At 35.6% G+C, this 15,657-nt stretch overlaps 1 protein-coding gene across 1 annotated transcript; it reads left to right on the top strand.

Annotated features, from left to right (window-relative positions):
* Positions 1 to 1,620: 1,620 nt before the first annotated feature.
* LOC128526204 (cytochrome c iso-1/iso-2) lies at positions 1,621 to 3,573 on the top strand. The gene is made up of 3 exons (XM_053497822.1): positions 1,621 to 1,766; positions 2,723 to 2,897; positions 3,013 to 3,573. The coding sequence occupies exons 2-3, from the start codon at positions 2,729 to 2,731 to the stop codon at positions 3,156 to 3,158; spliced, it is 315 nt and encodes a 104-aa protein (XP_053353797.1). The 5' UTR covers positions 1,621 to 1,766; positions 2,723 to 2,728; the 3' UTR covers positions 3,159 to 3,573.
* The last annotated feature ends 12,084 nt before the right edge of the window (positions 3,574 to 15,657 follow it).

The raw sequence follows: 15,657 nt of genomic DNA, 5'->3' as shown, positions 1-15,657 counted from the left end.
ATGTTAATTGATGTTAATATGGAGTCCAGTTAGTCATTAAAAACTCAGGTAGACTTGTATGAAGTTCCAGTCCTGAACTATACGGTCAAGTCCTTAGAGAAACAGCTGCCAACACCAGTCGAGGCCAGAACCGTCTTCTAGGTAGAGAGAACCATCCCCAGGCACGAGATGCATCCCAAAGAGACACACGGGGCATCCATGTGACGAGATCTCCATTCAGAAGCGGGGCACCAGGATGGGTCAGACAGGTCCGGAGGGCAGAGGGAGTCTGGATCACTGGCAGCTCATGAACGACATGTGTAGCTCGACAGAGAGAGGGAAGGAGAGAGAGGGGGAGAGAGAGCAGAAGAGGAGAGATAACAGTTAGGTCTGGTCACGGTCATATAATGTATATTGTAAATGTATATTTACTGTATACTTCTGTTACCATAACCACCACCACTACCACTAATAATAATAATAATAATAATTGTCACCATCATCATTATTCCCTGAGTGAAAAAACAATACATTTTGCAAATTTGCTGTATGTATAACTTAAAAACAAAAATGTTTTAACAAAAACGCCTTGTATTATTAGATTATTACTACTGTTACTGCTACTACTACTACTAATAATAATATAAATAATAATAGCAAAATAAGAAAAACAACAATAAAAAACTTATTAAGAAAATTACATCCTCATCAACAACAACAACAATAATAATAATAATAATAATAATAATAATAATAATAATAATGTTTTTCGGTGTGAAAACAAATTAGATTATGCAAATATGTGTACAGTATGTATACCTTATACAAAAAAACAGTTTTAACAAAATGCATTGTATTATTAGATTATTACTACTATTACTACTGTTACCACCACCACAACTACTACTCCTCTAATTACTAATACTAATACTACTACTGCTAATAATAGTAACAACTCAAATTCAAATTTTATTTGTCACATACACAGTCATACACAGTACGATATGCAGTGAAATGCTTAGACAACTGCTCGTGACCTAAGAATATGAATAGCATATAAATATGAAAATTAAAATAAAGGGTAAGTTTAACTAGGGAAGAATAAAATAAAAATATACAAATAAAAGTTAAAAATAAAATATCTGTACACAAAATACACAATATAGAAAATATATGGAAAATATATGAAAAAATGTAAAACAATAAGAGCAGCCGAATAAATGGTAATAAAAGAATGGTTATGTCCATGGTTGTGCAATCCACATATTAAAAGTGACATGTGCAGTGCAAATATGCTTAAAGTGATTTGTGCTGGAGTGATTTGATGTGATTTGATTTGAACAACAACAACAACAACAATAATAATAACAATAATAATACCCAGAGGTTGTAACTAAAGTAATTTCTGCTATACCCTTACATGTGTTTTTTTGTTTGTTTGTTCGTTAGCTCGCTAAAACAACGGATTTGGCAACTCTAAACACTTCCCTTCATCTTGGCTGTCAATCAATCCCGCTTCTCCATAGAAGGACAGACTGACGCGCAGACACTCGCATACTAGCGTCCTAAACAGTGTTCAACATCGTTACGACACCTCACATCGATTTATTAGTACTCTTTAGTGAGTAGTGTGCGTAGCTTACGTGAGGCACGTAAGCGTTTGTCCGTGCGTCGTGTCGTCATTTTTACGAGTCTGTAAAATCTAGTGACCTTCCTCAGCACTCGTGCAGTACAGTGTCCGGAAGATAAGAAGCCGCTTCGAGGCAACAATCTCTACTGTTTAAAAGGTAATAATTATTTGTATAGAAAATATCTATATGTGCGTATTTTCCTTTACATTTAACTTACATATTCAATCAAGTTAAGCAGCAGGGTTTTTGAAAAGATATTTTTAAGATTAGCTTGCTAGCTAGCTAGAGCGCGAGCCGGCATTTTCGCACGCTATTTATACAGTACAGTTGGCTAAGGTGACAAATTTTAGGGTTTTGTGCATCGAGTTGTGAATTTTTATTTAAGTAGCAGATTTAATTCTGTGGACTTGTGAAAGTTTTCGGTCTGGCCTGTCATCAAAGCCCGGCTAGCTAACCGGCTTTTTGTTTCTTAAGGAACGAAGACTGTTAAACCGGGTTATCTGATCATCATCACGGCTATATGAGAGACAATTTTTTAATATGAAAGTGGAACAGGGGTGTAACTTTATTAAATTTTCTTTATCAACAGGGATGTCTATTAATTGTCCACGTCTTTTCTTAGTAATTGTGAGAATAATGGAGTTCACGCGCGACCTTGTGTCTTGGGTAGCTAGCTAGCTAGCTGTGTGACTAGCCACGAACACTTATTTAAGACCTATTTCAAACCAAAATAGCTTTAAAATTTCATACCATATAGCATTTTACTTCTTTTTTTGTTTTATATCGCTAAGAGTTTTTGTTTAACTTTTTATTCTCGTTCGTTTACCTGTTAGCATTTTCTATTTCCCAGTGACGTCATCAACCAGGCTTATTGTTCTTGTCTGATCCTCTTTACGTATTTGATGTCGTTTTTAAGCTTATTAAGGTGTATATGATGTCTTGATGTTTAAGTGCTTCTTGTGTAAAAAAAAAAATATGGAGTATAAAAGATACTGGTACTTTCACCTTGAATGACCTGAGGCTGCCTTTATTATAGCATCATAATTCTGTAGACAGAATCTGTTGAACTTTGTATGCTTGAGTATTTAACATTCCTTGATCTTTTCTTTTAGACCACTATGGGTGACATTGAAAAGGGAAAGAAGGTCTTTGTGCAGAAGTGTGCCCAGTGCCACACTGTCGAGAAGGATGGCAAGCACAAGGTCGGACCCAATCTCTGGGGTCTCTTTGGACGCATGACGGGCCAGGCACCAGGCTTTTCCTACACAGATGCCAACAAGAGCAAAGGTATTTTCATTTCCTGTGAAAGTCGTGTGCGCGCTTACCTTTTTGCTTTGTAGTGTTGCCATGCTCAAGTCTCCAATTTATATTTAATGTCTTTCTTTTTTCGTGTAATTTTTAGGCATTGTTTGGAAAGAGGATACTCTGATGGAGTACTTGGAGAACCCCAAGAAATACATTCCTGGCACGAAAATGATCTTTGCCGGCATCAAGAAGAAGGGCGAGCGCGCAGACCTTATCGCATATTTGAAGTCTGCCACATCGTAACACTGCTCTATCTATAGAGGGCCGTGAAGATATTTAAATTAAACATCTGTAATGTCTTGGGGGTTTTGGGGTCTTTTAACAGTACCTAGTTGAACAATTTATCACATCACTAAACATCCTGGACTGTTGAATTCTGGACATAGAGCCATGGCAGGCTGCTGATGCCTCACTGTCTCAGCAGTGCAGCTTTCCCATGTCTTTCCGTCCTGCTGAACGCTGGGTAATTTAATGGTAATGTCTGAATGTGGATTGAGTTACATTGTGACTGCAAATGTTGATGTGCTTAGCGGTTGCCGTGGCAACTTGTGTACCAGATCATTGAATAAAAAAAATAGTAAAAAAAAGTTTTGTTTTATGCATGTTTCTGTAGAGAACGTGTACAATAAAAACTATCCTACATATCTATAAATCCTCATATGATGTACTGATGTCTTGTTTCTTCACAAAAAAAGATGACATATAAAGTACCACTTGCAAAATTAACTTTATAAAAAAAAAAGGTTTACTGTGAGCTGAGCTAGATAGCTTCTTTACCTTTAAATTACAAATGTGTTTGTGAATGTTTTTTTTTTTTTTTTTTTACCATATGTACCTTCTGCTTCAACTCAGTCTCCAGTAATCATACCTTAAATATGTACAGAAGTCCTTATCAGTTAGATTAAAATGAGTAAATTTCTCAGATTGTAAATTCCACACCGGAGTGCTAAGTCCATTCACACTGCCTGATTAAAACAATGAACAGCTGACTAGGCTAGAGTCGCTGCTTTCCAATGAGAAATATTGTGACACAGTGGACAGGTGATTGTGTGTCCTAAATTGCATGGTACTTTCTATTGCAATCAGAAACATCAGCTTACTTGTGAATTTTAATAAATTTAATAGTTTTTTAATTTAAACTTTTATTAAGTGTTTTTTCAGTTAAGTGTTTAAGTCTACTTGTAAAAACTGCAAGCACAGTTCAGTGTTGAAACTCTTTGCCGCAGTAAAACATTTGAACAGCAAATGCTTTAAAAAAGGCTGTACTTCCGTGAATGACGATCCTGACTGAGGTGGCTCGGAGACCAATGTAGTTGTTCCAGTGAACATTTAGCTAGTAGAACACCTGAAAATAACTTGTTGCTGAGTTGTGGAACAGACGCATGCACTGATTTCAACACCAGTACGCATTTACGTCATTCACTGACACTATTTGCACGTTACAGGAACTCGGCCTTACCATAAGTTATTACCACATCCCTTGCACAGTCCTGACCTCGCGCCAAGCCATTTCCATATGTCTGGGCCATTAAAGGATTTCCTGGGAGACCAACGCTTTAAACATGAAACAGGCCTTAATGAAATGCTAGGATAAATGCGTTAGCACCGTAACTTTAGGGGATTATATAGAGAAATAGAAATGTGTTCTGTTATTCTGTCCAATCGAAAGTCCCGGGTTGACTTGAACATACAAGCACTTAATCTAATACTATACAATAATTAGTACTATATAGTATTTTTCTATTTGTGCTTTAAAAATTGCAAAAGTATAAAACAGAAAAACAAGCATAAACTGTCTATATATTAATTATATAAAAACAAGAAGATCATTATAATAATATTAATACAAGCTAACAGGCAATCAGAGTAATGATTGAATGATGAAGGTACAAATAATAAATAACATTAAACGTATAAAATAGCTTTTATTTATTTTATTTTTTAATAATTGCACAAATAACCTGAAAAACATAGAAAGATTTACAAATATATGAAGTGACTGAAAAAATCTGACCGGAGAACAGACATCTGGGCCCATATTCACAAACCTTCTTATAATTCTCTCAGAGAGCTCTTATCTCAGCTTAAAAAGTCCTAGCTGAAAGTCCTAGACTAAAAGTGATTTAGGAAACTTCTCAGAGCAACTGAAAAAGGAAAGTACAAAAACCTTTATCTTAGTGAGGAGGTGTGTCGACCCTGTTGCTAGGGATGATGCAGCAATTCAAGGACTCTGATTGATTGATTAAAAAAATTACCTCTGCAAAGGCCTTGAAATGCGCTCTTTGCGAAAACAATATATGATAAGAGAATAGACTGTGAAATCATAATGTTTGTATATAAACAAATTGTAAAATCACGACTACAGGCTACTTTATGCAAAGTTTCAGTTAAATATCTTAAAGATAATTAAACAGCCAAACGTTGAAAAGGTGTCTACTTTGAAAGCAACAAATTTTCATGCAGTAGTTACGATATTAAATTCTTACATTTATTTACCATACTGGGTTTATTACTTGTAATTCATTTTAGATTGGGAGTAAAATGGCCCACCTTTTACCAATTTACATGATTAGCAGGATAGTCTGTGTAAGTTGCACTTTTGGATGGCATGTAGTCAACACTCCAAGAGCAGTAGAAGGAAGTAAAACAACAAGAAAAGCAAATTGAACAGAAGAGCCATTCTTTCCGCCATTTTGTCCTCTGCTATAGAAACTCCTAAGCCTCTTAAAAGTCCTTCTCTTTACCTTTAACAATTTTTACCCTGGGACCTGTTTTTAGGGATAAGATGTTTCGTGAATCATTTTTATCTTTACTAAGATTTAGTCCAAAATTTAAGGGGAAATTCTAAGAAAGTGTCATAATTTTCCCTATAACACAGTGAGCTTGATGGGCCACCACCCAGCCCAGGGGCAAAGCTTCACGAACATGTGTGGACATTTTATTAGGGGTGGTGAGAATTAGGTTGAAGGAAAAAATGTTTCACTCAAACATCAAACCCACCTACTTAAAGGTAGGTTGGAAATCTAATTTTGGGTACGTGGACTAATTAAATTAAGTGCACCTTTATTTAATAGTGTTAATGATAGTGCTGTTCTTTGATTACATTCTTTTAAGCTCCTACATTTTACTGAAAACCTTTATTTTTATTTTGGCACCAGCCTTACCTCAAAATGTTTGTTAAATATTATGGTGATGTACATGATTCCTGACTGTAGGTAACTTTTTGATTAAATTTCAAATAGACTTCTCTGAACCACATATAACACACTGTGTAGGATCCAATGTGTTGTAAGGGCCAACGAAAACTAAATTTAACATTCTACTATGTAATTCTACTAATAAAACATTTTACTAATCAAACATTTGTTTTTTATGTCAGGTGGGTTTTCCCCAACTTAATTTCATCTTTAATCACAATTAAATACAAATACATTTACTCTTAATTCAACAGTTATGAGGGTGACATTTAATATTCAATAATATACCTAAAATGAGGTTTAGATCCTTTATGTGGGTGCAAACTAGTGTTTGTAGTCTGAACTACTAGTTGTTTATAGCTCTTAAAGCAAAGCTCTGTAATGCACTGACCACACACTCACACGGTCAGAGTGGACCACAGAACTTTGTCTGAGGAGCTCAGGTGTTTTCCACATTAGCGTATACCCAGTGTTTCATAGTAGCTGAGAAAACTAGCTAGCTAGACATTTAAAAAATAGAAGATATATATATTTTTTTTTATAAAAACCGTAATGCAGAGAAGTGAATGTATGGCTCTTTTAACATTACTGCATTTAGCTAACATTACAGTGACCAGATAACGTTATCAGCTACTATTACAGTAATCAGTCTGAAATACTGCTACCAGGTACCATTACTAAGATCACATAACATTACTGCTATTTGTTAACATTACTGCGATTAGCTAATATATGATCAGCTAACATTACTGCGATCAGATGACATTAATGTAATCAGCTAAGATTACCGCCATTCTTTACTGTCATCGTTACTATGAACAGCCAGCATTACTGTGATTAGCTAAGATCTTTGCGATCAGCTAACATTTAATTAGCTAAATGCTAAAGTGTCTTTTATGTTACATAAGTTTAATGGTGAAGTTTGTTTGGAAATCAGAGACTGGCTAAACTTACAAAGATATTTCAAGTTTTTGCTAAGTTAATAAAGTATTATGATTACATCAACATCCTGTGTTCGGCTAAGATTATTGTGACAGCTAACATACTGTATTCACTGTATGAATGGACAACATAATGTCGATTAATCATGATAATTGTATGTATTGTACATTCAGTTTTGGGACATTATATTACCACAGATGTCTTCCATGTGGACCTGACTAAAAAGTTTTGATTCTGTTTTACGTCATTAGTTGGCCATGCATTTACAGCCAATTGATTTTCCCTTATTTAATGCATTAGCTCTAGTGTAGTCAGTGCTTTTTCTTATTAGCATGTACAGAAACTAGCTACTCCATCAAAATGGTATACTTGACATAGCATAGTTATTTTTTAATTAAAGAGTATCTTGTTTAAGTTATGTTAAAATTGAAAAAAAAAAACATAAAAATGTTTAGATTGGTATTAGAAGGCAACAGGCCTCTGTCACAGTCTGGGTCAGTCACACCTGGTTCCACTGATCCTGGGAAAAAACACAGATGGTGTTCATGATTTGAGTGAAATGACATTCCTTGAAATGCATGACTGTTTATTGAGTCATTAACTACTTATTACATTATAAGTATTTGTATGGTTGTTGTAAGTTTGTATGTTGGAATTTCATTCTCTGCAATAATGATCATTCATCAACTTCTCTTCCACAAGGTGTTCATTCATTAACACATTACGACCATCCTATAGCTACTAATCAAACTTTTATTAAACTATGCTTAGATACTAATTAAATAAATTATTAAACACATTTTAGAAAAAAAGTTGGCTTATTTTTCCACACTCACAGGTACATAGATAACCTTTAAGGTTTTAAGTGCCTTTATTATAAAAGGTAAATTAAGTAGCCTACAAAAGATATGTAGATTTAATGACATAATAGTCTTATTTAGAAGCATTTTTACCTTTTACTATCTTTTATACTTCCAGGTATGTTTAAGAAGCATTAGGAATGAAGTAAATCCACCAACCTGGCTGCTCACTCCAAGTGTCCAGAGCTGTAAGGCACTTTGGGTGGTGCATCTCCCAAAAAAAAAAAATCTAAAACTTTACAAAGCAATATAAGTTATTCCCGAGGTTTTTCAGTCCAAATCGAGTATCATGCACTCGTTATATTGCGCCCACACACGCACACACCGGCTGCAGTCCTGCTCGTGCCCGTGTCCCGCGCGCAGACCCCCCGCTTGTTTGCGGTTACTTGAAGGAATGTCGACGTGGAGCTGCCAAACGGGAGCGCGCATGCCTTCGGCGTGAACGCGCGCCGACTGTGTACACAGAGCTTCACAGGCAAGTGAACAGAGTATATTAGCTACGGTATTTACTATTTGCAAAAGACACACTTTGTTTCGATAAAAAGTGAATATATTTATAAAGTATATGTGAAAAAAAAGATATTTTGCTAAAAAGTCTTCATTTTACATATGTATATGCAGGCAAACATACACAGCTGTTCTGTAACAGTTCTTGCAAAAACAGTATTGTGTCAAGTGCGTTTGCAAAACCCATCAAGCACCATGATAAAACTGTCTCTCATGAAGACCGTCCCAGGAAAGCAAGACCAAAACATACCTCGGCTGCAGAGAAGTTCATTTAGAGTCACCAGCCTCAGAAATCAGAAAGCCATTATGAAGGATTTACAGAACATGAGTAGTAGACACAATTTAATGTCAACTGTACAAAGATGATTATTGCATATTTTGAATGCCTGCATTGATTTACTTGTTGTATGTTTGGAAGTTTGTGTTCAGCTGCGTGTTGGAGTGCCTATCAGGAGGTCCCCGGTTGGACCCCTGAGCAAGGTCCTTCACTGCCAAGTTCTCAGATACAATTGGGCATCGAGTTGGCAATCCAACCCCGTAAGTAACTACTAGTGATGGGTCATTTATGTCATTAACAATTCGTTCTTTTCGAACAAATCTTTAATATGACTCGAGAAGTCTCGGAGAGTGATTCGTTCGTTGTCTACTGGGCGCGCATGAGCAAAGCATCGCAAAACCCTTTGTAGGTTATATACAGGAAACAGATATGAGTAGTTACCATTGAGTTTTTGGTTCGAATCGGTAATTTTTTTGTCACGTGTCTCCCATAGATGCTATGCGGTGCAATAGATTAAAAAAGAACGAATGACTCAGAGTAGAAGATATGAGAGGTGAGCGGCTCATTCTGTTTATCATAAAATGTTCTTAGCTGCATTGTAATATTTTAAGACGTGTTTTGGGTGTGTTTATTGAAAATGTAACTATTAATTTTATTTCTGATCGAAAGAACGAAATGACCTAAATTACTCAAAAAAAGATACGTTCATTTTGATGAACGAGATTAAAAGAACCGAATCACTAAAATGATTCAAACTTCCCATTATTAGTAACTACCACAGAAATAATGGATATCTCCAGCATGGGGTGTATTCATCACCCTATGTCCTGGATAGCATGTGGTAGTGATGGGAAGTTTGAATAATTTTAGTGACTCGGTTTTTTGAATCTCGTTCATCAAAATGAACGAATCTTTTTTTGAGCCATTACGTTCATTTTATTCTTTTGATCCTAAATAAAATAAAATGTTGCATTATTAATAAAAAGACCCCCAATATGTCTACATACACAAATGTTGGCTATAGTTTAAGTAATGAAAATATTACAATGCAGCTAAGGACATATTATAATAAACAGAATGAGTAGCTCACCTCTCATATCTTATCTGAGTCGTTCGTTCTTTTGAATCTACTGCACTGCATAGCGTCTATGGGAGTCATGTGGCAAAGGAACGAACGACTCGGGACTTGAAGATTCGTTGAGAACCATTAAATTCTTATGAGGCGCCGTATAGGGCTTAAATCAAACTTCACTCATGCACACACATATGAAACACTTGCATACACATATATGAAACACACACACATACATATATACTACTAACTGCTCAAACAACTACATATGAAATGCGCACACACACACACACACATACATACTTTCCGCACACACACACACACACACATACTTTCCGCGCACACACATACATATTTTCCGCGCACACACACACATACATACTTTCCGCGCATACACATACATACTTTTCGCGCACACACATACATACTTTCCGCACACACACGCATACATACTTTCCGCACACACACACACACATACATACTCTCCACGCACACACACATACATACTTTCCGCGCACACACATACATACTTTCCGCGCACACACACACATACTTTCCGCACACACACACACATACTTTCCGCACACACACACACATACTTTCCGCACACACACACACATACTTTCCGCACACACACACATACTTTCCGCACACACACACACACACACATACTTTCCGCGCACACACATACATACTTTCCGCGCACACACATACATACTTTCCGCGCACACACATACATACTTTCCGCACACACACATACATACTTTCCGCACACACACACATACTTTCTGCACACACACACACATACTTTCCGCACACACACACACATACTTTCCGCACACACGCATACATACTTTCCGTGCACGCGCACAAAGCAAACTGTAGCGTTATTGGGAACGAGTGAACAACGGATCTTCAGTTTAGCGGAAAAGGGAATGGATAATTTCCTATAAGTCATAACATATCTTTGGAGTGTGAAAAAATTTAACTAAAAAAATAATTTAAATTTTTATTATAATTATTATCAAGGACGACATCATATAAATAGGACACAATAATTTACATTTTAATTTAATTAAGAAACCATTCATATTATATAATCTGTAAAAATAAATAAATAAATAAATAAATAAATACATCTCCGTACATTATGTAACTTAATCAAATAATTTATTCGTAGGTTATAAACGTTTCAATACGTTATATATTTTTTATGGTATCAGTTTTTGTTTCAATAAATATTCTATATTTAATGTCTGTAGCATGAAATTTTCGACAGCAGTAGCGACAGGTATCCGAGGTGCTTCTGTTACCATGGTAACGCAAGGAGGAAGTGACGTTGCATGGTGTTCTGAACGGTGGAATTTTGTAGAGTGAAGTTCCCTTATCAGACATTTCCTGCGCAGGGTGTAGGGTGTAGGGAGTAGTAATTTCAATGTTATGAACTTCATTCTTCCTGATTAGTGGTAGCGTTTCTTAAATAGACCGTTAATGGGCAGTTTAGAAGACAACGAGTGATTTATTTATCACCACAAAAGTGGGTGGTATGGAGGGTCGGAACAATGTTTGAATTTCCGATTCAGAGTCCCGTGGGATTCCCTTGAGTTAGGTATTGTTCATATTAGCGAAGGCGAGGAAACACATTTCACAAAACAGTAATTGTTTCTGTTGTAGGATCCGACATATTAGCCACAGATTCCGTGCTTCAATTTTCTTTTTGCAAATCATCACCTGCGTTTTCTGCCGCTGCAATATTCAGACGTTATGTGGACAGTTCTGAATACGCCATTTGATTGAGCAGTGATGATCATTATACTGTCCTACTCCGTCTTCTAAACGGTCCAACAGCAGGCTGTTTACAAACCAGTACTACCGTTCAGGGAGAATGAAGCGAAAAGTCCGTCTACACTGAAATGCCTTCCGGTTACACTGAGAATCTCATAGGTGAATGTGCGTGAAGAGTTTGTATGTATGTATGTATGTATGTGTGTGTGCGCGCGGAGAGTATGTATGTGTGCGCATTTCATATGTAGTTGTTTCAGCAGTTAGTAGTATATATGTATGTGTGAGTGTTTCATATATGGTTATGTAAGTGTTTCATATGTGTGTGCATGAGTGAAATTTGATTTATGCCCTATAAGGCGCCTCATAAATCCGTTTCCTGGGTACGTCATTGCATAGCGTCTATGGGAGGGAGTCACGTGACAACAGAACAAACGACTCGAAGACTTACTAGCAGAACCGTTCAATTCTGTTTCCTGTGTACTGCGCTGCATAACGTCTATGGGAGTCACGTGACAAAAGAACGAACGACTCAGGACCGAAAAGACCCAAAGGTAATAACTACTCATTTCTGTTTCTTATATATAACATGCGGAGGTTTTGCGATGCCTTGCGCATGCGCGCCCAATAGCAAATGAACGAATCACTCTCCGAGATACTCGTTTAAGTGATGGTAAAGATTCGTTCAAAAAGAACGAATCGTTCAAGAACGACCCATAACTAGCACGTGGATGAACCCTATTCCTAAATTAAGACATTGTGGCAAAATATCTCTCAAAACTTTTTTATATTGAGTATATATTAACTTTTTTACCAAATAAAATGTGCCTTTTGTAAATACCTAAAGTAACATTTAGCTGTCTATTAAATTACAAATTATATGCCTGGATGTTGTTTAGGTTGAGTAGTTTAGGTTGACTATAATTCATTTAAAAGTTAATACAAGTGCTGCTTTATTTAGTCATGCTGAGGCGTTCACTTATGGTCATTTGGTGTTCTTCTTTAAACTTGGTGGTACAGTATTTGTGGTTGAGATAAAGTACACAAACACAATATTCAAGTAAAAATACAAGTAATTGCTGAGAAATGTACGTCACTTAAAATAGGAGTACCACTTAAATGTTTCACTCAAGTAGAAGTTCGGGTTTGAATTTCTCCTTCGCTCTGTCTGTGTGGAGTTTGCATACTCTCCCTGAGCTTGGTGGGATTCCAAACACATGCAGTCGTACATTCATTTTTGAAATTCCAAAGTGCCTGGGGTTTGTGATTGTTTGTCCTTGGCACTCCATCCAGTGTGTATCCCACATTGTGTTTTAGTTCCCTGGGATAGGCTCCAGGCCTGCCTGTGATAAGCGAATTGAAAATGGATCATTTGTTTGCATCAATATTTAATGCATAATTTTTTTTAAATGTAATGCATAAGATTTTACTTTATAGTTGGACTGTAGTCATAACGTTTTTGAGTGTCGACAAAAAGGGATAAAAATAGGTTCTTTTATCTCACTCTGATCATAAAAATTAGCTTTTGTAATTTACTTAAAACTTGTTAGTTTAAATTAGCTTAGCAGAAGCAGACACTTTTAAAAATACTATTACTATTGTTTTAAAATATGATTTTAATAAATGACTGAACTCATGTTGTTTATGCATTGGAAGGATAACTGCTTCTCAAGAAACATAATGATAGTAATATTTTATAATTTTGGGTACAAACCTCATTTATTCATTCATTCATTTATTCAGCTTCTATACCGCTTATCCTGTGCAAGGTCGACAGGAATCCAGAGCCTCTCTCAGGAGACTTAGGGCATAAGGTGGGGTACACCTGGACAGGGTTCTAATCCATCTCACATAATAGGCTTCCTGGGTAGGAAGCTTGGTCTGGTCTTGGGTGTGTTTTTAGGGCTTCTTGAAAAATGCATGTCTGCATTTCACTCTCCTGGACATTTTTCTGTGTACTTTGCTTCAGAATTAACTTTACTGAAACACAACTATTGTTACTATCTTCTTACTTTATCTCAATTTTCCTTTTTTAGCTCACAAGCACACATTAAAAGCACACATTTTATTTTGCCATTAGCTAATGTGTTTTTTTTTTATTAGCTAAATAATTCCTCTGATTAAAATCCCAGCATTCATTTATTAATTAAAAGAATATAAATGTATTTATTTTGCTACTTAAATGAAATGTCACAAATTTTGACCATGATCTGAAGCAAATTACTCTGTACTTTGATGGGTATGAAAAATGTAATGTCGTTCTATGTAACATCCAGTAGATGGCAGCATTGCTCTGGAGTTTCTGCTGTAAGTAAGCTTACACGTGGTAGAAGCATGGCGGAGCCGCAAATTTGGCTGCTTTTGCAGCAGTGACTACCTGAATAGAATAAAACAATGTTTTGTCCTCACGATAGGGTATCTTTGTTCATATCCTTTCTCTCTCTTATATACAAGAGTGTATTCCGACTTTATTATTTAATAAAGCATGTTGTTGTAGTCTTTCAGCTGCTCCCGGCATGGGAAGATTAATCATAAAATAGTGACGTGTCCTTCATGAGTGAGTCGACTCACTGAGCTGAATCTTTTAGGTGAACTGGAAGAGTCGACTCGCATATTAACCGATGTATGTTTAATGTTTGCTGTTTGTTTAATGTGTTGTGTACATAATAAGAGGGACTTTTTTTTGCTTATTACGATTTTTTTTTTTTTTTTTTTTACTAAACACGAGCAGTTAAGGAGCAGGAAGAGTCGACTCTTATTGATGAGTCGAATCAAGTGATTCGACACACTGAAAGCAGATAATGCTGGGTAATGTGAGAGCCTTGAGAGGAATGTGAGGGGGAGAAATGGCACTTAACAAAAGAAAAACATTTGAGTTGCATATACACCGTGTATACATTCAGTTAATTGCACAGTTTGTTTATTTTGCGAATAAAACACAAAAATATGTCCAGGAGTGTGGAAATGATGATGTGAATTTCGGAGGTAGTTAAAATGTGCATCCAAGACCAGATAATACAGTGTCCTGGTCCAGATCATTAAGAATGATGTATTATATTAAGACAAATATTTAACAGCACATGTGAATTTCGGTCAGTGAGCCAACTACAGTACTTCTTCATCACTGTATATTGACAAAAAAAAAAGATTTTATTTCTCCCCGTCATGGAATCTAACCTCAGTCTTCTGCATGACAGGCAGAGATACTGCCCACAATTTTAATAAAAAGTAACAATAATGTAGGGCAACTTCATAAAACTTAGAGCATCTCCCTTAAGATGTTGTATTGCAAATTAATATTTTATTGTTTAAAAGGTAGAATTGAGGTATTAACTTTTGTTTAGTCCTGGGACCGGCACTGCACCCAGTTGCTGGGGTTTGGGCATTGACTGGGATTTATATCTAGGTCACCTGCATCAACAATGAGGAAAGTTATCATAGTACTGTAGTTACAATTTATAAATCCACGACATGAATGTAGTGCCAGCTCCTCGTTAGTATAGTGGACAGTAATGATAGTATAATACTATAATACTATTAAATGATAGTATAAAATCGTCTAGACCCAGGTTCGAATCCCGCTCTGGCTGAACTTATTATTATTTAGAAAAGTTTTATTATTCAAATAATAATAATAATAAATATCTTATTTATAATATATATATATATATATATATATATATATATATATATATATTAGGAATTACTTGTTACAAACTCCACATTGGATAATTTGTCTTTTACTTCACACTATACATTATTTACTTATGTTAATGAGGCATGCTGAAAATTTTTAAACATTTTTTTAAATATTGAACATTCTTGGGAACAGTAACATGACAACTGTCATAAAATTAAATGCTAATTATATATACAATTTTAAAACACAAATATTCAAAAGTTTTGCTTTCTACTTTTATGGAGAAATTAATTTTTAGAGAAAAAAAAATGGGGCCACCAAAATGTCTTATAGATTTTACCAGAAAGATAAAACAGATAAATATGCATATGGATACCTAAAAAATGAAATAATAATAATAATAATAAGAAGAAGAATCAGATGAGCAGAAAGAAACATTTTGACAAAGGGTAGGTTTAGTCAAAA

The sequence above is a fragment of the Clarias gariepinus genome, chromosome 6, assembly GCF_024256425.1.
Source record: "Clarias gariepinus isolate MV-2021 ecotype Netherlands chromosome 6, CGAR_prim_01v2, whole genome shotgun sequence".
Classification (NCBI taxonomy): Eukaryota; Metazoa; Chordata; class Actinopteri; order Siluriformes; family Clariidae; genus Clarias; species Clarias gariepinus.
Note: the sequence above shows the minus strand (reverse complement) of the source record. Positions and strands in the feature narration are given on the sequence as shown.